At 44.8% G+C, this 27,763-nt stretch overlaps 1 protein-coding gene across 1 annotated transcript in view; it reads right to left on the bottom strand.

Moving 5' to 3' along the window:
* Window positions 1-273: 273 nt before the first annotated feature.
* The window catches only part of HMMR (hyaluronan mediated motility receptor), a 47,652-nt gene continuing 20,162 nt past the window's right edge, over window positions 274-27,763 (bottom strand). Inside the window, exons 11-21 of the mRNA XM_077266101.1 lie at window positions 25,669-25,766; window positions 25,190-25,276; window positions 18,546-18,706; window positions 18,320-18,468; window positions 17,617-17,831; window positions 16,081-16,185; window positions 13,912-14,883; window positions 11,748-11,841; window positions 11,273-11,449; window positions 10,137-10,299; window positions 274-453 (exon numbers count right to left, since the gene is read on the bottom strand). Coding sequence (XP_077122216.1) covers window positions 434-453; window positions 10,137-10,299; window positions 11,273-11,449; window positions 11,748-11,841; window positions 13,912-14,883; window positions 16,081-16,185; window positions 17,617-17,831; window positions 18,320-18,468; window positions 18,546-18,706; window positions 25,190-25,276; window positions 25,669-25,766 — 2,241 coding nt within the window. The 3' untranslated portion in view covers window positions 274-433. The remainder of the gene's footprint in view (window positions 454-10,136; window positions 10,300-11,272; window positions 11,450-11,747; window positions 11,842-13,911; window positions 14,884-16,080; window positions 16,186-17,616; window positions 17,832-18,319; window positions 18,469-18,545; window positions 18,707-25,189; window positions 25,277-25,668; window positions 25,767-27,763) is intronic.

The raw sequence follows: 27,763 nt of genomic DNA on the forward strand, positions 1-27,763 counted from the left end.
TGAGCCAATGCGTTGCCCACAAGGTTTCTGGTCACATACAAGTTACTAGATATAAAAAAGGTTGCACTGCCATCTATACGGTGTTAATTGAGCAAAATCTAAAATCTGGTTAATGGTGCAGTACAGCAGCTGTTTTAAATCAGAGTCCGAGCGCACAGAAGTGTTCCCGCTGTTAGATAACCCAGTGTGTACGGTTTTTGAAAGTGTAGAGTTTTCACAGACCACATATACACAAGTGTTAGACGCACATCCAGGACAATAAGACATAAGGAATACAGAAATAAAATTTTATTAAAAGAAAAAAAATTGATTATTGTATAGGTATTCTATGCTCATTTCACGATTTATTATAGTCATTATTGCATTTTATGTGACAATATACAGTACCACATTTAAAAAAAAAAATACATATTGTACATGTAGAAATGGCTCCTCAACACTTCTTTCTGTTTCCTGTAAAAAAGCAGAGAATAATGTTAACCGGAATCCACAGTCGGACCAGTAAATAAACACAATGTACATTATTGAAAGACTTAGATTCCAATGCTTAACACCAAGGGAAAGGGACCAAATCCTTCTTAGATGACTTAAGGTGGGAACCTCAGGCCCGTTTATGACCTTTTAGCCAGCTCTCAGGCAGATTCCTGGGGACAACAGTGCTTAGGCTGGCAGCTGTATTTTGATGGCCGCCATCCCAGCCTTAGTTTCTTCTTGCTCGGTGAGCATGTGCACGCAGTGTTCACTACTGAACGGTGAGACACAAGCAATGACAGATTACGCCCTGACACCTGTGCCAGCCTCCGGACGTAATTGTGGGTGGAGTTAGCGTGCAATTTGTATGGCCCCCGAAGGATGGAATAAATATCCTAATGGCTCTTGGAAAGAAGAGGATCCCTCACCTCTGCTCTAAGAGAACAGCAGCTGCATTACCACGTTGGCCAAGTGTCATGCATGGCCATGTACATAGCGCCATGACACTCAGATATGGTTTCAGAGTCCTGCAGGCCCTTTAGTCAATCTTCTGACAATCATTAAGGACACAAAAATCTTGTAAGGAAACCGTGTAATCATAACCCGTTCCCATTGTGTTATTGGATATGGTTTTTGTCATATTGTGTGTGGTCAAAATTACGTGGCAAGATTTTGTATCAGTCTAATTACAGTAATATCAAACAAGTGTGACTGACAGCCAGCCCCAATGCAGGGAGTGTCAGTCAGGGTCGGGGGCGCAGTTACCGCGGCAGATCTATACTCCGAGCAGTGACTGAACCGGTGACTATTCCCCCTGCAGTGTTCAGGGCCCAAGTGTCAGGTATTGAGGAGAGAGACTAGTGCGAGATTCTCGCATTGCAGTTGCAAGCGTGACACTGGCCTTGCTTGTAGTTCTTCCTGTGAGACATACATACCCCCCATGACAATCAGCTCAAATTGATCACACTCTGCGCCACAAGCTTAACCCTAGAACGCATACCCATAGAAATCTACACATTCATGCACCTGGGGCCTTTTAGGCCTGTTTACAATTATCATGGAATAACAAATAAAAATACTTTTCAAAGTTTATTGCAAAGTAAGGATGCATTCCCACTAGCGCAGGGGTCCGCCAGGACGGGATTCCGTAATGGATCTGACCTCCTGGTGACCCCAGCTAAGGCTGGCGGACGCATACCTGGGGCCTCGCAGGCCTGCCAGGTTACTTGTTTTCTATTTTCTGTAAAATTACTTTAGTTAGAATTTTGAAACTCTAGTTATTCCTCAGGTATATAGTTGTTAGTAATTTCCAGTTATTCATATATTTTTATGTTATAGGCATTTCGGTATAACAACCTTTTTTGGGACTACCCCATATTCACGCACCTGGGGCCTTTTAGGCCTGTGTGCAAATAACACGGAATAACTCGTAAAATAAATTTTGAAAAGTATTTTTATTTAATTGCAAGGTAGGGATGCATTCCAACTAGCGCTGGGGTCCGCCAGGAGGGGATCCGTAATGGATCTGACCTCCTGGTGACCCCAGCTAAGGCTGGCGGAATCCTGGAGTTACCAGGAGGTCAGATCCATTATGGATCCCCTTCTGGCGAACCCCAGCGCTACTGGGAACACAGCCTAAGATGTGTATATTTCAAAACATAATTATGTGCATAAAACAACAAAAGTAAGTAAACAGGCACGCCAAGTACATCAATACCCCATATGTGGGGAAACCTAGTGTTTGGGCGCATGTCATGGCTCAGAAGGAAGGGAGCACTGTTTGACTACAAAATTGCTTGGGATCGATTGTGGTCACGATGTCCGTTTGGAGAGCCCCTGATGTGCCTAAACAGTGGAAATCCCTCAATTCTTACCCCAGCCCTAACAGCATAGAATAGTGTATATATTTACACATATATACACATACATACACAGAAAATACCCCCAAAAAGTGACATTTTTATAAAACTGCACGCCTCAATGTGCTCAAAATCTGATTTAATAAAATGAAATTCCTCTAATGCATCTAAAGGGTTAAACAATGTGGAAAGACATGAAAAAAAAAAAAATTATCCCAAAAAATGTTACTTTGCCCCCATTTTCTTAATTTTCACAAAGCAAATAGGACAGACAACATCCCACTTGAGTTCACCAATACCCCATATGTGGTGGAAAACTACTGTTTGGGCGCATGGCAGGGCTTGGAAGGGAAGGAGCATGCTTTAACATTTGGAGTGCAGAATTGGCTAAAATAGATAGCTGATGCAATATCGCGTTTACAGAGCTCCTGATGTGCCTGAACAGCGGAAATCCCCCACAATTTCTCTCATAAAAGTGTTGCTTTAGACCCAAATTTTTCATTTTCATAAGGGTAACAGGAGAAAATTGAGTAAAGGGTCCCCCATGTGTGTAAGACACTATTGTTTGGTCACATGACAGAGCTTGAAAGAAGAAGCGCCATTTGATTTTTGGAGGGCAAAATGGTCTGGAATAAGAATGGATACCATGTCGCATTTGGAAAGGTGCCAAGGTTCCGAAACCCCCACAAGTGACCCCATTTTGGAAATACCTCTACAATGATTCCTCTAGGGGTATAGTGTGCATTTTAAACCCACAGGTACTTCACAGAATTGTACAACACTGGGCTGTGAAAAGAATACTAAAGTTTTCTCAAAAGATGCAAGTTATCTATAAAAATACTAACTAGTTAATGCAAAAATTCTGAAATTTTACTCATTAAAGTAGCACTTAAAAAAAATATTCATTTTTCTTTTCGTGTTTTTTTGACCTGACCTCTTTGGATATTTAGATCAATTGAAATAGATGCTCCCTGGCCCAGGTCATTCCATGCTGGATGGGGGACCAGCAAGCCTTAGTGCTGTTCACTGATGAAAGTCAATTCACGCTGAACAGAAATGATGACCGCCAACAATGTTGGAGAGCACTATGCATCAGCCACTGTTGTAACCAGTGAATCTTTGGCGGTGTTACAGTTGGCATGTGTGTAACATCATTAATCCAAAGTGTGGGGCGGTTCTGTAGCGACTAAAGTAGTAGGGGCTTGTTACTATACCATTCACAGTCATTGTGCCTTTGCATGAACACAGGCCTAATGCCATCTTCGTTGACAACAACGCTCCAAGATCACATCATTAGGGAACAGCTGCTAGAGACTGGGGCACCTAAAATGTAGTGGCCTGCACTGACTCCTATAGAAAATCTATGGGATCAGCTGAGTTGCCGTTTAGAGGTTCACAACTCTGTACCCCAGAACCTCAATGACCTGAGGGCCATCCTTCAATTAGAGAGGGATACCATGCCTCAGCAGACAACTCGACTTCCAAACAGCATGAGAAGTCTTAGTCCAGATGTAATTGATGCTCAGGGCCAAATGATAAGTTATTGAGACATTTACATTTTTAGGGTGAGTGTTCTTGGCTTTCGTGTCAATAAATTGAGATGAAGAAATCACCATTGCATGCTCCTACTTACAATGCCCAACTTTCACGATAAATTGTCACTGTGGTGCAAGCTAAGTTTTCTATAAATTGCCAGAAAGCCATATTCTATATATTAAACACACAAACACACACATAAGAAAAAATAAATAAATAAATCAAGTTTGGGAACCCCTGGTCAAAATTACTGTTATGGTGAATATAGGAAAGATAGAAAGATGTATATCTTGGTACCATGTTGGCCAGTAATTCGAAAAGTATTTAGAATTGAGAGTCCTCAGTGGTTGATACCTTTTAATGGCTAACTGAAAAGATGGTAACAGCTTTTATGTTATGGTGAATGTGACTTTTTTGCCTAAAGTACAAATGAAGAATCTTTCAATTCTTGTTTGAGGGATTTTCATCCATTCTTCCTTGGAAAAGTCTTCCAGTTCTGTGAGATTTTTGGGTAGTCTTGCATGCACTGATATTTGAGGTTTAGCCACAGATTTTCAGATCAGGGGACTGAGGGTCATTGTAAAACCTTCAGCTTGCCCTTTTGAGGGAGTCTATTATGGATAATGAAATCAAAACCCACTTCTTGAAGCCATCCTCTTTTCAAACTTCAGCTTTTTAACAAATGGTGTTTGGTTTGCATCAAGAATTTGTTGCAATTTAATTGAATTCATTCTTCCCTCTACCAGTGAAACATTCCCCGTGCTATTGGTTGCATCCCAAACCATGATTGTTCCACACCCATGCTTAATGTTTGGCAAGTTATTTGCCTGAAATTCTGTGCCCTTTTTTGCCACACCATTGTGGCCAAAAAGTTCTATTTTAACCTCATCGGTTCAAAAGACTTCATTCCATAATGCATCAGGCTTGTTTAGATGTTAATTTGCATACTTTAGATGCCGAGTCTGTTAGTGAGGATGCAGAAGAGGTTTTCTTATGATGACTCTTCCAAGAAGGCCAGATTTGTGCAGGTGTCTCTGCAGTTGTGTTACGTTTTACTGTTCAAAATCTGCTAAATATTTATGAAGATCTTTTGCAGTTTTCCAGGGGGTTCTGATTTGCCTCTCTAAGGCTACGTTCACATTTGCGTTGTGCGCCGCAGCGTCGGCGCCGCAACGCACAACGCAAACAAAAACGCAGCAAAACGCATGCACAACGCTGCGTTTTGCGCCGCATGCGTCCTTTTTTTCATTGATTTTGGACGCAGCAAAAATGCAACTTGCTGCGTCCTCTGCGCCCGGATGCGGGCGCCGCAGGGACGCATGCGGCGCAAAACGCAAGTGCGACGCATGTCCATGCGCCCCCATGTTAAATATAGGGGCGCATGATGCATGCGGCGACGCTGCGGCGCCCGACGCTGCAGCGCCGACCGCAAATGTGAACGTAGCCTGAGCAAACTGTGTGAGCTGCTCACAGGCTTGCTAGTCTTCCAGACTTTATCTTAACCTCCACTGTTCCTGTTTACTGCCATATCGTAATTACATTTTGAACTGAGAAATGGGAAACTTTAAAATGCTTTCCCATCTTATAGGCTTCTCCTGGTTTGTGGACCTGCACCATTTCCAGAGTGCGAGTCAGCTGCTCAAAAGAACCCATTGCTGCTGTTTTTGGCACAAGGTTAGAGGAGGCTGGGTTTTTATAATGCTAGAAATGTGCATCACTTGGCCTTTCCCAACCATGATTGTGAACAAACCATAACCCTAACAGACTATTTATGGTCTGAAACATTGGTCAAAGTAATCTGAACACACATATCTCAAAGGGTGCCCAAACTTTTCCCATCTGTCCATTTTCCTTTTTGTATTTTTTTTTTATGTAAAAAAACCTGCCTAAAATACAAAGGAAATGTGTCATCTTTAAACTTCAGCCCTTTTAGAGATCATCTCATCTTCAACTTGCTTAACTGTTACAATAATAGTCATTTTCACCAGGGGTGCCCAAACTTTCACATGCCACTGCACATATACATACTTTCATGGTTTTAATTTCTAACCTAGTCCCACTGTGGCACAACATAATTTTTTTTTCTCTTTACTTAAATCGCTGGTCACATACACTGAAGACTCCTCACGGTGCGATGGCAACCATCAGCACCCACAATTCTGATCAAGGGGGGGCAGATTATGTTAAAGGGGGCGTTTTAACCCCTTTTAACCACTAAAATGCCACCAGTGTGATTCAAAGTAGCATTTAACCCCTTTCTGCCAGTTGACGGAATAGTACGTCAGCTGGCAGATCCCCTGCTTTGAGGTGGGCTCCGGCGGTGAGCGACATTGCATTAAAATGTAATAACGGGCGATCAAAAAAACGTATCTGCACTAAAATGGTATCAGTAAAAACACCAGCTTGGCACGCAAAAAATAAGCCCTCACCCGACCCCAGATGACGAAAATTGGAGACGCTACGGGTATCGGAAAATCGCGCAATTTTTTTTTTTTTTTTAGCAAACTTTGGAATTTTTTTTCACCACTTAAATAAAAAATAACCTAGACATGTTAGGTGTCCATGAACTCGTAATGACCTGGAGAATCATAGTGGCAGGTCAGTTTTAGCATTTGGTGAACCTAGCAAAAAAGCCAAACAAAAAACAAGTGTGAGATTGCACTTTTTTTGCAATTTCATCACACTTGGAATTTTTTTCCCGTTTTCTGTTACACGGCATGATACAACCAATGGTATCGTTCAAAAGTACATCTCGTCCCACAAAAAATAAGCCCTCACATGGCCATATTGACGGAAAAATAAAAAAGTTATGGCTCTGGGAAGGAGAGGAGCGAAAAACGAAAACAGCTCTGGGGGTGAAGGGGTTAATCAGTTCAAAAACCAGTCCAGGCAGATGCTGCAGGGCATCAGCTGTTAAATACAGAGAGCACGCACAAGATTTTCGTCTGCAGGGTAGCTCTATACTTATTACGAAGCGCCACGAAAAAGTGTCGGTGAGGAATAAGGCTCATTATCGGCCAGCCTGCAAAGGCAAACCAGGGGTTAGTGAGCTATAACACTTTGGTCATGCTGTTATTTTTGCCTCTATATTCCCATGAAGTTTGGGGAGTGATTTGTACTATTTTCTTACATATATTGATTGATATAAGCAAAAAAAAAAAAAAAAAAAAAAAAATGAACATAAAAACTAGCAAAATGCATGTCCACTGAAATGCATTTTTAGATTTGTTCCCCTTTCTGTAATAGAGAGAATACATACACCATACACACACACACACACACCCCTATATCCATCTCAAACACCCCCACCCTCTCAGGTTAAGTGGTCGCCATATTTAGCAAATTGAATTCGTAGTGCTTTTTTCGCTTATTTATTTCACACGTTGTGCCCTCCAGGAAGTGAAAAAAAAAATTAAAATGAATGTCTTAGGACCCAGAATCTCCTATTCCCTCCCTACACTAGCAAAAACGATTGCTGGGTCTGGAGGAGGGAGTGTAGTTAGTGCTTTGTATATTACTGTGTATACAGCAGCGGCATATCGCCAATGGCAGCAGGCCACGCAATTGCTATGGAGCCCTGGGGGGGCGGTTCTGGGGCTAGCCCATCCCCTCAGGCAACGTGATCAATGATGGAGGGAGGGTCAGCAGACTCCTCCACCCCCCGTTATTCTGCCTCAACGTCTGACGAGTTACAGCAATGGGCGCAATGACAGGATTAGTCGCCCACTGTCCAGAGATGCGCGGTGCTTCACAACACTCAGGAGACTGGAGCATTGGGTGGAACGAGGAGAGGTGAGAATTGTATTTATTTCTTTTTTGTTTTAAAATCAGTGACTGGTGGCTTTATATTGTATGGAGGACCACAAGGGGCCCATTATCCTATATGGAAGGCTATGTGCGGCCATTATATTTGAAGAGCTATGTATGAGAACATTCATATTGTATAATTGCTTGCATAAAGTAAGTTGGTGTGTGGTCCATGATACTGCATGGAGGGCTGTATGGGGGCCATCATACTGTATACAGGCCCACGATACTGCATGGAGGGCTGTATGGGGGCCATTATACTGAATGTAGGCCCGTGTGGGGGATCATACTGTGTTGGGGTCACCATACTTTGCCTTGGAAGTTGAGGTTGGGTACAGTAGGGTCATTATACTGTCCACTAGATGGTGGCCCAATTCTAACGCATCGGGTATTCTAGAATATGTATGTCCACGTAGTATATTGCCCAGCGACGTAGTACACAGCACAGAGCCACGTAGTATACAGCACAGCCACGTAGCATACAGCACAGAGCCACGTAGCATACAGCACAGAGCCACGTAGCATACAGCACAGAGCCACGTAGCATACAGCACAGAGCCACGTAGCATACAGCACAGAGCCACGTAGCATACAGCACAGAGCCACGTAGTATACAGCACAGAGCCACGTAGTATATTGCCCAGTCACGTAGTATATTGCCCAGCCACGCAGTATATTGCCCAGCCACGCAGTATATTGCCCAGCCACGCAGTATATTGCCCAGCCACGCAGTATATTGCCCAGCCACGCAGTATATTGCCCAGCGACGCAGTATATTGCCCAGCGACGCAGTATATTGCCCAGCGACGCAGTATATTGCCCAGCGACGCAGTATGTTGCCCAGCGACGCAGTATGTTGCCCAGCGACGCAGTATGTTGCCCAGCGACGCAGTATGTTGCCCAGCGACGCAGTATGTTGCCCAGCGACGCAGTATGTTGCCCAGTGACGTAGTATACAGCACAGAGCCACGTAGTATATTGGCCAGTCACGTAGTATATTGCCCAGCCTTGTTTGTCACAGGTTAAAAAATAAACATATACTCACCTTTCCGAGGGCCCCTTGTAGTCCACGGCAGCTTCCGGTCCCAGGGTTGGTCTGAGCGCAGGACCTGTGATGTCGCGGTCACATGATCGTGTAGCGGTCACATGACCGTGACGTCACGTCAGGTCCTTTCCGCGCAGGCCTTGTGATGACGTCGCGGTCACATGACCGTGACGTCATGGCAGGTCCTTCTGCCATACCATCTTTGCCACCGCCACCTGCAACGGAAGATGGCGGGCGGCGCGAGAGGCTCAGCGGACTACAGAGGGTGAGTATAGCAGGTTTTTTTTTTATTATTTTTAACATTACATTTTGTACTATTGATGCTGCATAGGCAGCGTCAATAGTACAAAGTTGGGGACACACAGGGTTAATAGCGGCGGTAACGGAGTGCGTTACCTGCGGCATTACGCGGTCCGTTACCGCCGGCATTAACCCTGTGTGAGCGGTGACCGGAGGGGTGTATGCGGGCACCGGGCAGTGAGTGCGGGGAGTAAGGAGCGGCCATTTTTTTTCGGACTGTGCGCATCGCTGATTGGTCGCGGCAGCCATGACAGGCAGCTGGCGAGACCAATCAGCGAACGAATAACTGCGACAGACAGAAGGACAGACAGACGGAAGTACCCCTTAGACAATTATATAGTAGATGTGGAGGAATTCACCATGGGGGTATCATACGGTGTTTTGAATGCACTTTTGTTGGCATACTTTATGGGGCAATGAAAAGAGGAATGTAGGACTTCAGCAGGAGAATTATGTAAAGGCTGTCTTCTATGACCGACTTTTTTGTGGGGTGGTCCCAATTAGAACTTCTGCTATGGGGCCCCATGATTTCTATGTACGCCCGTGATACACAGTGCTTGTTTAGCACCGTCTATACAGAGAGTAGTAGGCAGAGACTGCCACAGGCTCCACTTTCTCTATAGGGAGTCTGGCCGTGTCTGACAGCCACATAATTGTGTGCAGCTGCTCTACTATGTAGTGACGTTTACAAGTCACAACAGCAGAATGTGGACGGCCCGGACCTTCATCATCCATCAGCACTCAAAGAAATTGGTCACTATGCTTGATAAAGGCTTCAGGTCAGGAGCTGAAAATATTCTTGGGTAGCTTAAACCATTGAATGCTACATTTTTCTTTCCACATTTGGAGGGACTTTGAACATCTGGGAGAACTTTTGCACCCTATCCTATTAGGTGCTGCCATTCTTTATTTGCATACTAAACCATCAAATGTATATAAAACGTAGGTCTGACATTGCTACATGAAGTTTTACAGAAGGTCATAAGTCTACTTGTCATTTACAAATGCAGAATTCATCCCTTAGCTTGTCAGTGGTGCTACAGACTGCAGCAAACTAGGTTACAATCCCAACTAGTAACATCAGGTGGTCCCGACTAGGATGCATAGTTTTGGCTTACCATCTCTTAAAGGGACTTTTGGATAAACGTTCTCCTTGACATCATGCTGGAACGCTTTGGATGGATCAAATCTCCTTGCACCTTGCAGATCATTTAAGTGGGATTGAAGCTGCCTTTCTGTTTGTTTCTCCTTGGAAAGCTGGGTTTTAAGTTTGGTCACCTCCTTCAAGAAAGGGGGAAAAAACAAAAAAAAAACAAAAAAAAAAAAACACCTAGAAAGTTAAGCAATGGCAAAACAGAAGTCCAGCAGTATCTTTACATGGTCAGTCCATTCCTCCACTACTGAAGAACTATCGCTTGAATGGATATGCAAATGAGGCAGTAGATTTGAAGCCTCTGTCACTCCAGCTCTATTATTCACCCAGCGCCACCTCCTTCTGCTTTACCGACAGCCTAAATGCTGTGTGACTTGAGGCAAAAGGAGTCGTTATTCAAGCAAGATGCGGCGGTGCTGGGTGGGAAAAGAGCTGGAGTGACCACACATGCAACTTTTTTTTGCTCTCCTATAAAAACAAAATTACATTTCACCCCCTGTAATTTCATAGCGGATATTCAGAAAAGTGCTTTGGATGCCGGCAATTAGGGCCTTCAGTCTAGAAGTGTAAGGCTAGGTTCACATTGCGTTAGGGCAATCCGTTTAGCGCTAGCGGATTGCGCTAACGCAATGTCTTTTAAGGGGTCGCGTTAACGTCCCCGCTCACGCAGATCCCCGATCTGCCAGAGCGGGGAACAGACCTCGGGCGCGCCGCGGACGCTGCAAGCAGCATCCGAGGCGCGCCACAAAAGAACGGCACATCACTACCACGAGCTGGAAATGGCACGCGCTAGCGATGCGCTTCAGCAAAAAAAAAAATCACATTGCTGTCAATGGGTGCGCTAACTGAGCCGTTGCACGGCGTTAATTGCGACATTTTCGCCGTGCAACGCTGTCCGTTAGCGTTAACCCATTAACGCAATGTGAACCTAGCCTTAGCAGCACAGTTTTCAGTTAAAGCCTACTGGCAGATAGACAACATTGAAATGGTTAATAGCTCATCTCTGGCCACATCAGGGACCGATGGCGGCCAATTAATATCGCAGTATGGGCCGCGTGGAGAGAATCCCGCTCCTGTATATGACATGCTTACAGACAGTACCTGCTTCAGCTGACAGTTCTCCGCTTTCAGCTTCATTACATGCTTAATCTTCTGCCTTTGGTTCTGATGCCCCAGCAGCTTGGCATACGCGTCACCAAGCTTGTTCAGTTCATCCTGAGCGGCGCCATGTTCATTAAGTAAGGCCGATTTTTCAGCTTCAAATGCATCCAATTGTTCCTGCAGGGAATTACCAGAAACAAAGTGAGCAGCAGCACGAAGCTTGGAGCTTCAGTAACACTTGTATCTGGTCGCGTGAAATAACCGGGGTTTGTACGAGTCCTGGGGTCGGCCCTATTCAGCGGGAAACTGGCAATCACTGCATCTCTTATAAAATAAAGAATCTATAAAGAAAGGGTTTCGGGGAGATTTCCCATTCAGCACCTTGGAGCTACAGCATTTTTTGTACATTTCTGCAAGAGGGTAAAATATTACAGAATTGCATTGTGATCAAGTTCTCCAATATCCTTCCACTTACCTTGAATGGACGAACTTTATTCTGCAACTCCTCAAACATTGTGCGCCATTTGTTTGCGTCCAATAAAATTGCTTCATTACATTCAGATTCTTTACTGTAGAAAGAAACAATTATTTATAGATGCAAGTCTCAAGGTATGCGATTAAAGGGGGTATCCGGGACTTTGGGGAAAAGCAAAAAATGTGCCCGAGCACCAAGCAGCAGGTAGTTGCTACCTACCTATCGCCATTCATTGCTGGCACAGAGTGCTCCTTGCTGGGAAATCAGATGTCTACTGACATGTCGACAGAGCGGCGGCTTCTGATGTCATTCTGATTGACAGTCGGCTCCTCCAGTTAGGCATTGGGAATCCAGCTGTCAATCAGAATGACATCGAATTCCTGCACCATCAACAGAGCAGAGCGAAAAAGAAGCCGACGCTCAGCACAGGCAGCCGAGTCGCAGGCAGGAGCGGTCTGATGGCAATGAACAGCGCCGTGTACAACCGGCAGGTAGGTAGCAGCAGCCTGCCTGTTAGTGCTTCGCCACGTTTTTACCTTTTCTCCAAGTCCTAGCTATCACCTTTAATTACCAACAGCTCTGAAATAAAAAAAGAAGGATCTCTGTCAGAAGGAAACCTCCCACCCCAAACTGTTTGTGGTCATATTAAAGGGAACCTGTCACCCCAAAAATCGAAGGTGAGCTAAGCCCACCAGCATCAGGGGCTTAGCTACAGTATTCTGTAATGCTGTAGATAAGCCCCCGATGTAACTTGAAAGATGAGAAGAGGTTATATTATACTCACCCAGGGGCGGTCCTGCTGCAGTCCGGTCCAATCCGGGGCCTCCTATCTTCTTACGATGACGTCCTCTTGTCTTCATGCTGCGGCTCTGGCGTACTTTGTCAGCCCTGTTGTGGGCAGAGCAAAGTACTGCAGTGCGCAGGCAGCGGGAAAGGTCAGAGAGGCCCAGCATCTGCGCACTGCAGTACTTTGCTCTGCTCTCAACAGGGAAGACAAAGTACGCCTGCGCTGGAGCCGCAGCGTGAAGACAAGAAGAGGACGCCATCCTATGAAGATGGGAGGCGCCGGACCAGACTGCGACGCCCATCGAACCGGACCGCCCCCCCAGATGAGTATAATCTAACCTTTTTCTAATTTTTCTGGATACATCGGGGGCTTATCTACAGGATTACAGAATGCTGTAGATAAGCCCCTGATGCCGGTGGGCTTAGCTCATCTTCAATTTTGGGGGTGACAGGTTCCCTTTAAAAGCAACGATAATGTCATCCACATTGTTACTGGATTGAAAAAAAAAAAAAAAAAAGTCTGGACAGTGACTAAAGCAGGGGTGGTGAACCTCAGGCCCCAGGGCCATTTATGGTCCTCAATGAGTTTTTCAGGCCCCCGAGCAGATTCTCAGGGATCGCATTCTTGGGCAGGGAGGTGTATTTTGATTGCCATCGGCTCATTAATTTCTTCTCGCTCTGTTAGCACACACATGCAGTGTTCACTACTGAACATTGAAGGGCATGCAATGAAAGATTACATCCTGACACCAATGCCAGAGTCAGGATGCACTTTGTGGGTGGAGTTTGTACGGCCCCTGAAGGATGGTATAAATATCCAAATGGCCCTTGGTAGAAGGAAAAAAAAAAAAAAAAAAAAAGATTCCCCGCGCCTGGACTACAGCCAGCAACTTGGGAAGGGCTTCGACAATCCTACAGCACTTTAGCTGTATGTTCATCTGAATTAACACAGCGAGCTTTCTGACAGAGCAACACATTGCATAAGTAGTACAGGTACAGAAAGCATGTTACAGAGAATAATATGACTAAACATTTTGTGTGGGGGTGAATTGTAATCTGAGGGAAGCATGAGGTAGAAGCCAAGACACTGATTTCAGCGATGTGTCACTTAATGCATACTGCACAATGTGTGTTTTATCAGCAGGTGATCATTACCAGGACTGATGGGCACATGAGCCCTGGTCCAAGCCTGCCACTCAGCAGTGATTAGCACCTTGCTGCCAACATACAATGTACACCGAAAGCTGTGGCGAGGGCAGGGTCAGCATTCTGAGCTCTGCTACATATGTTTTCCCACATTACATTGCTCTCAGAGGAGGCAGCAAAGACACAGACTCCCTTAACACAGATCTTTAAAAATATTACATCTAATAAATACCTTGTGTATTCTTCTTTGAGCTCCTGAAGTTGGGATTTAAGACTTTCAAGTTCACCATTTTGCTCATCGGCTTCTTGTTTGGCCATAAGCAGGGACTTCTGTAGATCAGTAACTTGCTTCTCTAACCGTTCACGCACCTTGTGTGAAGATTCTTGCAGCTCATGAAGCTGCTGCTCCAGGTCTTTCCTGATTTTATCAGACAAAATGCGCAGGTCATTAGTTTCCTTCTCCAGCGTTTCCATATTTTCTCTTGTCGTTTGCTCAAGTTGCAGAGCCATTTCATTGCGAGTTTTGGAGGATTCTTTCTGAAGCTCAAGGACTTGAAGCTCTAACTCAAACACAGTTTTGCTTGATGACATTTGCAGATCCAACAGTTGCTTTTCCAATATCTCCTTGGTTTTTACTGAGCTTTCCTGGAGGTCAAAAAGTTGTTTCTCCAACATGTCTTTCGTGGTCTCTGCAATGTGCTGAACCTGCAACTGCTTTCTGGAGGTCTCTTGAAGCCCATACACCTGCTGCTCCAATACCTCCTTCGTGCCTTCCAGGACAGTAATCTGTTGTACTAACTCTTCTTTACTCTTGGCTGCGGATTCTTGGAGCTCAAGGACCAGCTTCTCAAATTCCCCCTTCTTCCTGGCAGAAGACTCCTGGACCTCCAGAAGTTGCTGTTTGAGTCCATTCTCGGTTTCTGAGGCCTCTTGGATCTGTATTATCTGTTTATTTAATCTGGTTTCCATGATGCTCAGTGACTCCTGAAGCCCAAGTAATTGGTTTTCTAGTGCAGCCTTTGTTTGGGTGGATTCGGCTTGCTGATGACCGCTTTGCACTTCTAACTCCTGCAGGACTTTTACTTTACTTTCAAGGTGTTGCTGTAGAAGCTTCCTATCATCTTCTGCTAGAGCGAGTTTCTCCAGTAAGCAAGCATTTGTGGATTTCAGTGAATCAATTTCTGCGGTTGCGGAAACCTGGATACTAATAAAAAAATAAATAAAATAAATGTAATAAAATATATTTAAAAAAAAAAAAAAAAAAAAGAGATTTATCCATTGTGTAAATGCATGTACAAATACGAGAAATTATATATTTTTTTAAGGAACTACACTGCACTAACCCAATTTCCAAACGCTTAATTGCTGCAGTCACGTTTGACAATTGCATCTAAAGGGTTAAAGTGCAGCTCTGTTCAGGTGCCAATTGCTGTGCTGTATGGCACATCCAAGGTAGTGTGAATAGGTGCTAACTTAGGAGCAGCTACCTCCATGTATAATATACAAAATAAAATTGCACTCCATCGTGCTATGGCATGTCAATGTGAAATATATGAAATATAAGTCGCAATATGGCTTCTGAACACTAGGAAAAAAAAAAAGGAGACGCTTTGTACACAATTTGGCCAAGTTATATCTGCCCATCAACCAACGTCAAGGTGGTCTCAGAAAAACTGATGGGTCCCTATCCATGTGAATACCTTTCTTAGGCTGATGACTGAATTCCTAGGTGAATGTGGACCTCTCTCAGCAATGCCTGCATTTTTGGGTAGGTAGGAACCTGCTGTGATTAAAATCACCACATGTTGAAAAGTAGAGTGATCGGTCAGAGAGTTAACAGAAATAAAAATCTGAATGGCACATCCAAGCTAGTGTGAATAGGTGCTCTCTGACCAAGCACTCTGCCCTTCAACATGTGGTGATTTTAATTACAGAAGGGTCCTACCTACCCATAAATGCAGGCTTTGCTGAGAGGTGTCCACATTCACCCAGGCATTCAGACATCAGCCTAAGAGGTATTCACATGGATAGGGACTGAGTTTTTCTGAGACCACCTTGACGTTGGTTGATGGGCAGACAACTTGGCCAAATGGTGTGCAAAGCATGTCCTTTTTTTAGTATTCAGAAGCCATATAGCTATTCATATTGACATGCTTTAGCATGATATACAAAAAAGTTGACCATTATACATTCTGTGCTGTATGGGGCAGTCGCAGATCTAGAGCACCCTCCATCCATGCAGTGTACACATCGACCGGACACTTGGGGCAGATGTCACAGAAGTGTTCATGTTGTGCATTCGTTTTTCCCCTTCCTAGAAAAGTTGCACGATAGGCAACAAGGCTTTCCTTTTGGAGGAGATCATATTAGTATTGATTTATAATAAAACTAATGCAGGTACCTTTCATATTCAGAAAGCTTGCACAAGATGCTCTTGTGTTCTTCTTCAAGCTGTGAAAATTGTCTTTTGTGTTTTTCTTTAGCTTTTTGTAGCTCTTGACTTTTCCTGTTAAATACATGGAAAGATTAGCATGAGGAAGGGCTATGGAATAAATACAAAAGTTATACAGGACGGTCTACGAGTAGCAGATAGAAAAAGGACTGAAGCCCTAGAGCAGGTGTGTCAAACTCAAATACACTGCCAAAATTTTAAACTTGGATAAAGTCAAGGGCCAACCTCGATATTTAAAAAACAAAAACAAAAGCAGTAAAGAACATATGGCCCAATCTAAATGTAATTGAAAAAAAACAAAAAACCTTGAATTAATAAATACAGGTAAAGTATGATGCCAACAAATGTGACCCCCCCCAAACAAAGTACGATATCCCCACACGGTATAATGACCCTACTGTACCTCTCAACCCCAACTCAGTATGATGCTCCAACTGTGATCCCCACAGCATATATGGGCCCCAGAGTCCTCCACACAGTATAAATGGGCCCCACAGAGTCCTCCACACAGTATAAATGGGCCCCACAGAGTCCTCCACACAGTATAAATGGGCCCCACAGAGTCCTCCACACAGTATAAATGGGCCCCACAGAGTCCTCCACACAGTATAAATGGGCCCCACAGAGTCCTCCACACAGTATAAATGGGCCCCACAGAGTCCTCCACACAGTATAAATGGGCCCCACAGAGTCCTCCACACAGTATAAATGGGCCCCACAGAGTCCTCCACACAGTATAAATGGGCCCCACAGAGTCCTCCACACAGTATAAATGGGCCCCACACAGTACTGTGAAGCTCTGCATTGCTCGGTGCAAAACAGTGACATAATTTTCCCTTTTAATCTGACGCCTCAGTGCAATGGGCATCATTCATCATTGCTTGCAACTATAATCGCCATCCAGGATGCAGATACATTGGAAAGTGCGATGCTGGGAGGTGCAGGTGTCGCAGGACAAGTATAATCACCCTGCGGGCCAGAGGTTCACATGGGTGCCCCAGGGGGAGGAGGAGGAACAAGGAGAGAATGATACCTGCAGCATGCACCATTTTGGGCCCTTTTTGAAGGCAGGTGCTGCACCCATCCACGATGGGGGAGAGTGCACAGCAATTTACAGCTGTAACCAATTCAATAATTTCAACGTTCGCATGAAGCAGGGCTTTCTTATGAGGCATCACCTTGCCAACAGAAGAGGCCATCAAAAACTGGTTAGGTCTCCCAAAATTTGACATAGATAGGCCAATATTTTACATACTGAAAAGTTACATCATATTTGTTTCAGATTTTCTTTGAAAATTTGTGAAAAAAAAAATCTGCAGCGCAATACAGTACCTGCTAAATGGAGGAGATTAAACAGATCTCATCAACATGAGAATCCTGTAGAAACCCCTACATGCTTCCATTTCATTCAGAAAGGTCAATCTGCCAGGAATTCTGCAGTTCACCAGTGGACAAAACACAAAATGGATTTTAAGGGCAACTCACCCTCGTAAAGTTTCTTCTAGACGCATCAGCTCCACAGCCCGTTCCTTGTTTGCTTGCTCTAGGTGGAGGATCAGCTTCTCGGCCTCCTCCTCCTGCTGTTGCAGTCTATCCAGCTCATCCAGAGCCCCCTCCAGCTCCTCTTCCAGAAGGCTCCTCTCTTTCATCATTTCTTCTTGCACTTTCTGCAGTTCCATCTTGAGCACGCCGGAGGTCTCCTGAGGTGAATGAGGGGGACAACTTACGGTAGTAAGCAGATGTACATTGAAAAGGGGTTGTGTCAAGGAAAAATAAAAAAGTAACATTGCAAAGAGCTCAAAGACAAAATTCTGCCATTGATTCCTTTTTAAAATCCCTACATTTGTAAGTGATTATGTATAAACTCTCCCTTTCTCATGTTACGGTTACAGCCTTTAGTCCCAACCTGGCCGATTACCTAGGCAATAAAAGAGCAGGCAAGCAGCCTATGCTCTAGCGAGCGCCTACTCACACCACCCCGAGTCTAGCGGGATCACTGGATTCAGTCCTCCTGTACTTCTCCCTAGCTGCAGAGACAATGCCGCTTCATGGCTGGCAGCCTGGTTCGTACCAGTGCCGTCTATCTTCTAGAATGTCCCAACCCAAAGCAAGAAACTGGGGGCAGCAAGCTCCTGAAGTTGCATCTTTGACAAATTCAAGAACAAGGGCAGTGGTGCAGATAGGTTACCATTTCCTTCTGCAGGAGCATTTCCAGTTCTTCCCCGTGCTTCTGTAAGGTGTGACGCGCGCCATCTCCTTGGCTCACATTCTGCTTCAGGGCTTCCAATTCTGCAGACAGACGGCTCGCTCGTGTGTGGCTTTCTGCCAAGAGGCCTTCTGTAACATATGGAACAAGTCCTCTTAGCACTGACTTCCATATAACCAAGTCTCGGACACCATAATCGGATGCTTACCCTTTTCCTGCAGTAGGACAGTATACTTGGCCTCCAGCCCTCTCATTTTGCCCGATAGCTCCTCTTCCTTTTGGCTTTTGTGCTCCACCTCTCTCTGCTTTAATTGTTCTTCAGCTTTGTCTAGAAGCAGCTTGTAGTTTTCAGCTTGGAACATTATACCACTGAAAATAGAGTGACACGTTTGCTCCACAGTAGTAAACATTCTAGAAACTTCATGACATCCTCCAAAAGCCCAACCTACCCTGAATCCAACCATGTAATCACTTAGTTTAGTGAGTGCAGCCGTTCTGAGTTTAGATTTAGCAGTGTGGTAGAGCTGAGAAAGCCAACCCTGCCCCCACCAGGCTCTCCTGTCTATAGACAATGAGATGCTTATCAAAGGAGGAGGCGGAGTTAGACAAGTGCCTGCAGGCTAGCTAGTCACAGCAATGATAATCACAAAATTTACTTTTAATGGGGCAAGGGGGGATTGATTTTGAAGAGGTTTTTTTTTTTTTTTTTTTAAACACTGAATTTAAATAATCTTAGGAGACTTAAAGCCGCGATCGTCCAGTCGCTTGTGCCATACAGAGCAATGCTTCAGCACATCTAGGTATAGCAGAAATCACAATCTCATTAGCAGACCCCCAGCAGTCATAACCCATCGGTGCACCCTGATCATGTGATCAGCGGAATGAATGACAGGTTTCAGGCCAGCGCTTGTTAAATCCCACTGTCTGATTGACAGGGGAATTTAACAGGTTAACAGCTGCAGGCAGAGCACCGCTCCACCCATTGCTGTTAACCCCTTCCCGACCTTTGACACATACGCTGCCTCATGAAAGTCGGTGCCAATCCGACCTGTGACGCAGCGTATGCGTCATGGAGGGATCGCGCTCCTGCAGATCGGGTGAAAGGGTTAACTCCAATTTCACCCGATCTGCAGGAACAGGGGGAGTGGTGCTTCAGCCCGGGGGGGTGGCTTCACCCCCTCGTGGCTACGATCGCTCTGATTGGCAGTTTCACTTTCAACAGCCAATCAGAGCGATTTGTAATATTTCACCCAAAAAACGGTGAAATATTACAATCCAGCCATGGCCGATGCTGCAATATCATCGGCCATGGCTGGAAAACCTAATCTGCCCCCACCCCACCCATCGCCCCCCCAGTGCTCCGTTACGTGGTCCGCCCCCCTAAGTCGTCCTGTCCGCTCCTCCGTCCTCCTGTCCGCTCCCCCCGTGCTCCGGTCTCCCCCCCGTGATCCGATCACCCCCCTACATACTTACCGGGCCTCCCGGTGTCCGTCCGGCTTCTCCGTGGGCGCCGCCATCTTCCAATATGGCTTCTGCCAGCTGGCAGATTCGTTTCAGATTTATTTTGATCACTGCGATATAGCCTATCACAGTGATCAAAATAAAAAAAATGACCCCCCTTTATCACCCCCATAGGGACAATAATAAAAATAAATAAAATATATATATTTTTTTTTTCTGCTAGGGTTAGGGTTAGAACTAGGGTTAGAATTAGGGTTAGAATTAGGGGTAGGGTTAGGGCATGTGCACACAGTGCGGATTTGGCTGCGAATCCGCAGCAGATTGGCCACTGCGAATTCGTAGCAGTTTTCCATCAGGTTTACAGTACCATGTACACCTATGGAAAACCAAATCCGCTGTGCCCATGGTGCGGAAAATACCGTGCGGAAACGCTGTGTATTTTCCACAGCATGTCAATTTTGTGCGGATTCCGCAGCGTTTTACACCTGTTCCTCAATAGGAATCCGCAGGTGAAATCCGCACAAAAAACACTGGAAATCCGCTGTAAATCCGTAGGTAAAACGCAGTGCCTTTTACCTGCGGATTTTTCAAAAATGGTGCGGAAAAATCTCACACGAATCCGCAACGTGGGCACATAGCCTTAGGGTTAGGGTTGGAATTAGAGTTAGGGTACCGTCTCACAGTGGCACTTTGATCGCTACGACGGTACGATCCGTGACATTCCAGCGATACCCATACGATATCGCTGTGTCTGACACGCAGCAGCGATCAGGGACCCTGCTGAGAATCGTACGTCGTAGCAGATCGTTTGGAACTTTCTTTCGTCGCTGGATCTCCCGCTGTCATCGCTGGATCGTTGTGTGTGACAGCTATCCAGCGATGCGTTCACTTGTAACCAGGGTAAACATCGGGTTACTAAGCGCAGGGCCGCGCTTAGTAACCCGATGTTTACCGTGGTTACCAGCGTAAAAGTAAAAAAAAAAAAACAACCGTACATACTCACATTTCGGTGTCCTTCAGGTCCCTTGCCGTCTGCTTCCCGCTCTGACTGTCTGCCGGCCGGAAAGTGAGAGCACAGCACAGCAGTGACGTCACCGCTGCGCTCTGCTCTCACTGTACGGCGGCACTCAGTCAGAGCGGGAAGCAGACGGCAAGGGACCTGAAGGACACCGAAATGTGAGTATGTACGTTTTTTTTTTTTTACTTTTACGCTGGTAACCACGGTAAACATCGGGTTACTAAGCGCGGCCCTGCGCTTAGTAACCCGATGTTTACCCTGGTTACCCGGGACCTTGGCATCGTTGGTCGCTGGAGAGCGGTCTGTGTGACAGCTCCCCAGCGACCACACAATGACTTTCCAACGATCACGGCCAGGTCGTATCGCTGGTCGTGATCGTTGGTAAATCGTTATGTGAGATGGTACCCTTAGGGTTGGAATTAGGGCTAGGGTTGGAAATAGGGTTAAGATTAGGCTTGTGGTTAGGGTTAAGGATAGGGTTACAGTTGTGGGTAGGGTTGGGATTAGGGTTAGGATTAGGGTTGGATTTAGGGTTACGGGTATGTTGGGGTTAGGGGTGTGTTGGGGTTAGGGTTGTGATTAGGGTTATGGCTACAGTTGGGATTAGGATTAGGGGTGTGTTGGGGTTAGTGTTGAAGTTAGAATTGAGGGGTTTCCACTGTTTAGGCACATCAGGGGTCTCCAAACGCAACATGGCGCCACCATTGATTCCAGCCAATCTTGCGTTCAAAAAGTCAAATGGTGCGCCCTCCCTTCCAAGCCCCGACGTGCGCCCAAACAGTGGTTTACCCCCACATATGGGATACCAGCGTACTCAGGACAAACTGGGCAACAACTATTGGGGTCCAATTTCTCCTGTTACCCTTGCAAAAATAAAAAATTACTTGCTAAAACATAATTTTGAGGAAAGAACAATTATTTTTTATTTTCACGGCTCTACGTTATAAACTTATGTGAAACACTTGGGGGTTGAAAGTGCTCACCACACATCTAGACAAGATCCTTTTGGGGTCTAGTTTCCAAAATGGGGTCACTTGTGGGGGGTTTCTACTGTTTAGGCACATCAGGGGCTCTGCAAATGCAACGTGACGCCCGCAGACCATTCCATCAAAGTCTGCATTTCAAATGTCACTACTTCCCTTCCGAGCCCTGACGTGCGCCCAAACAGTGGTTTACCCCCACATATGAGGTATCAGCGTACTCAACAAACTGGGCAACAAATATTGGGGTCCAATTTCTCCTGTTACCCTTGTGAAAATAAACAATTGCTTGCTAAAACATCTTTTTTGAGGAAAGAAAAATTATTTTTTATTTTCACGGCTCTGCGTTGTAAACTTCTGTGAAGCACTTGGGGGTTGAACGTGCTCACCACACATCTAGATAAGTTCCTTGGGGGGTCTAGTTTCCAAAATGGGGTCACTTGTGGGGGGTTTCTACTGTTTAGGCACATCAGGGGCTCTGCAAACGTAACATGATTCCCGCAGACCATTCCATCAAAGTCTGCATTCCAAATCGTCACTACTTCCCTTCCGAGCCCCGCCATGTGCCCAAACAGTGGTTTACCCCCACATATGGGGTATCAGCGTACTCAGGAGAAACTGGACAACAACTTTTGGGGTCAAATTTTTCCTGTTACCCTTGGGAAAATTAAAAAATTCTGGGCTAAAAAAATATTTTTGAGGAAAGAAAACACGTTTTTTATTTTCACGGCTCTGCGTTATAAACTTCTGTGAAGCACTTGGGGGTTCAAAGTGCTCACCACACATCTAGATAAGTTCCCTTGGGGGTCTAGTTTCCAAAGTGGGGTCAATTGTGGGGAGTTCCTACTGTTTAGGCACATCAGGGGCTCTGCAAACGCGACATGGTGTCCGCTAATGATTGGAGCTAATTTTCCATTCAAAAAGCCAAATGGCGTGCCTTCCCTTCCGAGCCCTGCCGTGCGCCCAAACAGTGGTTTACCCCCACATATGGGGTATCATCGTACTCAGGACAAACTGGACAACAACATTTGGGGTCCAATTTCTCCTATTATCCTTGGGAAAATAAACTCCAGGCTAAAAATAATTTTTGAGGAAAGAAAAATATTTTTTATTTTCATGGCTCTGCGTTATAAACTTCTGTGAAGCACCTGGGGGTTTTAAGTGCTCACTATACATCTAGATTAGTTCCTTGGGGGGTCTAGTTTCCAAAATGGGGTCACTTGTAGGGGAGCTCCAATGTTTAGGCACACAGGGGCTCTCCGAACGCAACATGGTGTCCACTAACGATTGGAGCTAATTTTCCATTTAAAAAGTCAAATGGCGCTCCTTCCCTTCCGAGCCTTACCATGTGCCCAAACAGTAGTTTACCCCCACATATGAGGTATTGGCGTACTCAGGAGAAATTGCCCAACAAATTTTAGGATCCATTTTATTCTGTTGCCCATGTGAAAATGAAAAAATTGAGGCTAAAAGAATTTGTGTGAAAAAAAAGTACTTTTTCATTTTTACGGATTAATTTGTGAAGCACCTGGGGGTTTAAAGTGCTCACTATGCATCTAGATAAGTTCCTTGGGGGGTCTAGTTTCCAAAATGGGGTCACTTGTGGGGGAGCTCCAATGTTTAGGCACACGGGGGCTCTCCAAACGCGACATGGTGTCCGCTAAAGATTGGAGCCAATTTTTCATTCAAAAAGTCAAATGGCGCTCCTTCCCTTCCGAGCCCTGCCGTGCGCCCAAACAGTGGTTTACCCCCACATATGAGGTATCAGCGTACTCAGGACAAATTGGACAACAACATTCGTGGTCCAGTTTCTCCTTTTACCCTTGGGAAAATAAAAAAATTGTTGCGAAAAGATCATTTTTGTGACTAAAAAGTTAAATGTTAATTTTTCCCCTCCTTGTTGCTTCTGCTGCTGTGAAACACCTGAAGGGTTAATAAACTTCTTGAATGTGGTTTTGAGCACCTTGAGGGGTGCAGTTTTTAGAATGGTGTCACTTTTGGGTATTTTCAGCCATATAGAACCCTCAAACTGACTTCAAATGTGAGGTGGTCCCTAAAAAAAATGGTTTTGTAAATTTTGTTGTAAAAATGAGAAATCACTGGTCAAATTTTAACCCTTATAACTTCCTAGCAAAAAAAAAAAATTTCTTTCCAAAATTGTGCTGATGTAAAGTAGACATGTGGGAAATGTTATTTATTAACTATTTTGTGTCACATAACTCTCTGGTTTAACAGAATAAAAATTCAAAATGTGAAAATTGCAAAATTTTCAAAATTTTCGCCTAATTTCCGTTTTTTTCACAAATAAACTCAGAAATTATCGACCTAAATTTACCACTAACATGAAGCCCAATATGTCACGAAAAAACAATCTCAGAACCGCAAGGATCCGTTGAAGCGTTCCTGAGTTATTACCTCATAAAGGGACACTGGTCAGAATTGCAAAAAATGGCAAGGTCATTAAGGCCAAAATAGGCTGGGTCATGAAGGGGTTAAAGGTACATGATGACTGATCAAATAAGTCATTTGCTGGGAAAGTGTGGGTTCGGCATGCCCATAGCAAACACACGGACAAGACCTTTGATGCAAATTTATGTCAAAAGGTTGTGAAGGGGTTAAAAGGCGGCTGGTGTAGCTTTCACAGAATACTTGTTTTGTCTAATGTTGTAGCAGAGCCAAGTCCTCTGCTCTGTATGGCCCCCCCCCCCCCCCAAACCTTGACTGGCAGCTCCCCGCATACACTGCTGCTGATCAGTAGTGGGGGCGGAGTTACAATGATTAGCTGGACCGCTGCTCCCGTGAGCTGTAGTCCGGCAGTGTTAATCTGCAGATAAAACACTGTCTGCACTGAAAACTACAGCACCCATCTTGACAAGTGACATCCCTGGAATTCAGGCCATGTATTATGCTACTCTCCCATTAATAGATAAAGCCTGCTGATAGTAGTAGATGGTATTAAAGGGAATTTAACAGGAGAGTTTGTAACTCGTTTCTTTAATGCTAGGACTATATGGCGACATGTAGCGCGACAGATTGCAGTGTTTGGTCGAGAGTTCAAGTCTAGTTATTTCCTAAATCCATGCACTGATTTAGTTCTAAAGGTTTCCAATTCCATCTTTCTGTTGCACGTTGACCACAACTAACATGACAAAAAAAAAAAAAAAAAAATAGGCCATTTTTATTTAACAAAAAGTCAGTTCTAATTTAGACATGCCCCAGAACAGTCACAATCAAGCTGGTGTCACAACACAGGCCACGGTGCAGCCATAGTCTAATACCGACTGCAGAAACTGACGTAACGAGCTATACGCAATATTAAGGCCGTTCTATAGACCAGCAATGCAGCGGCTATGGAAGGCGACAGTCCCTGCTCCCAGCTATTCTGATCTTAACCTCATTTGCTCCAGCACATCGGAGAGCTTCTTCTCAGTCTCAGCTTTCTCCTGCACCAACTTCATCCTTTCCTCTTCCGTTTTGGCACTGGGTGAGGGAACATAAAAGATGACTGATGTGAACGGAAACAAAAGACCATTAACAAGTAGAAATATCTCCCATACCAAGTGCAAGACAACAAAAAAAAAATAAAATACTGAAACTCTGAAACGGGAGGTTAGGATGGAGTGGAGGGGGACAGAACGTTTAGCAGGGTAGCTAGGACAGGAACTGAAGCAGTGGATGGGACAGTAGAGCCATTCCCTCCACATCTTAAAAAGTTGCATCGACTAGAGATGTGGCATCACTGGCAGATTACATTGCACAAGTCTACTAATGTTACAGGCTCTATTATTTCCAAGGCTTTGCACATATATACCTGCTCAGCATTTTTATATACAGATTTATCCCCTACACGGGGAGGTGGACACACAACTTACAGCTGCACTTCCAGCTGGGTAACTTTCTGTAGGGCTTCTTCTAGCTTTGTTTGAGCCTCCAGGAGTTTATGTTCAATGTCTTCAAGTCTGGCGAGGGCCTGAAAGAGTTGAAGATGTTTGGTTTAGAATATAGTAGGACCCAGATTTAGTAGCCTATGTCAGCCAGAGCCCTGTAAAGCGCCCACTACTGGTGACATCCTCCATGGGAGAGGTGCCCAGGATGCCAGCAGGTGGTAGGACACATGCGCTAGTCCAGCTGCCAGAGGAAAAACATGGAAATTAAATCAGCGTCCTACAAATTTGCTCAACTCTAATTAGAAGTATTTCACATTGATGGGGGATGGACATCTTGAAACATCAACCCAAAACGGATCCGCTAAGGGCCATGCATATCTAAAGGAGTTAGCCACCATTTCTACAGATGTGTTAGGAGACATGTTACTGATATACAATATTACAGATTTGTCTCCTTTCTACCAATCAGTGCAGATTTAGTCAGACTGCACAGCCCCCTTGGCCATAGAATGGTGTCTGCTGACAGATCTTGGATCACGTACTGCTCTACAAAGACTGCACTGCTCTCCTGTCTGCAAAATGGCTGAAGAGGAGAACCTGTAACTGCCAGAAAATCATGTCCCCAACTTGTGTAAACACAAACGGTGAAATGAGAATTGAACCCATCACTAATTTTCTAAAGGTGATATTGCCTCGAAATCACCACCAGATGTCAGTACCAACCCCTCCAATCCACAAAGGCAAATAACTCAAAACCAAAGAGATCCATAAGTGTGTAATAATGAAATATGACACAGTAAAAAAAAAAATATATGTATTGACCACATGAAAGGTTCAGAAAGTAATGACACTAGCTGAAATCAATCAGTAATCAGAAATCAATCCTGCCACACAAACATATCATGATGGGTAAAAGCAGTGAGCCGTCACAAGAGCTTTGCAACCTTATTGTTCCAAAACATGCTGATGGGGTGGGACAGATGGAGTTCTAAACTACTGAAGTTTCAGTGACCATAATACAGAAGTGGAAAGAACATAATATCACCATAAACCGGCCACCACCAGGTGCTCTCTGCAAGATTTCAGACAGCGGAATGAAAAGAATCAGAAGAGTTGTCCAAGAGGCAAGAACCACGTGGAGATCTACAGTAAGACCTGGAATCAGCAGGTACAATTGTTTCAAATGCAACACGCTCAACCTCCATTGCCCGTATGCACGCTCACTACGCAAGACTCCATCGCTGAACAAAAAGCATGTTCAAGTACGTTTACAGCAGGGCTCTGGAGTCGGAGTCCATTTTGGTTGAGTCGAAGTCTGTAGCAGAAATTGAGGAGTCAGGTTTGGCTTACCGACTCCACAGCCCTGGTTTAGAGTTTGCTCAACAACAATTTTGGTCTCATCTGACCAGACTGAACTCTTTGGATGCAATACAATGCTCCATGTTAAAAACAGTGAAGATTGGAGGTGGGAACATCATGATGTGGGGCTTTTTTTCCCAGCATACAGCACTGGCAAGCTTCATATAATTGAAGGAAGGATTAAAGGACAAAGACTTAATAAAAGTCTGCAGTCATCTACCAGGATGAAGATGAAACGAGGCTGGACATTTCAGCAAGACCATGATCCAAACACACAGCCAAGGAAACTCAATTGGTTTCAGAGAAAGAATAAATGGCCAGACCAATCACTTGTCCTGAATCAAACAGAAAATTTATGGAAGGAACTAAAGCACAAAGTTCAAAGATGGAGTCCACGGAACCTTCTGATTTGAAGAGTGTTTGTGTGGAAGAATGGGCCAAAAATCACACCTGTGCAATGCCTGCGACTAATTACGCTGTCGTCACCAACAAAGGCTTTTGTAAGAAGTATTAAATACATTTCAGTAAGTGTACAATACTTCTTAGGCTACGTTCACATTTGCGTTGTGCGCCGCAGCGTCGGCGCCGCAGCGCACAACGCAAACAAAAACGCGGCAAAACGCACGCTAAAACGCTGCGTTATGCGTCGTTTTGGGCCGAAAGTTGGACGCAAAAAAAATGCAACTTGATGCGTTTCTTGCGTCCAACGCTTGCGGCCATG

The sequence above is a fragment of the Ranitomeya variabilis genome, chromosome 5 (genome assembly GCF_051348905.1).
Source record: "Ranitomeya variabilis isolate aRanVar5 chromosome 5, aRanVar5.hap1, whole genome shotgun sequence".
Lineage (NCBI taxonomy): Eukaryota > Metazoa > Chordata > Amphibia > Anura > Dendrobatidae > Ranitomeya > Ranitomeya variabilis.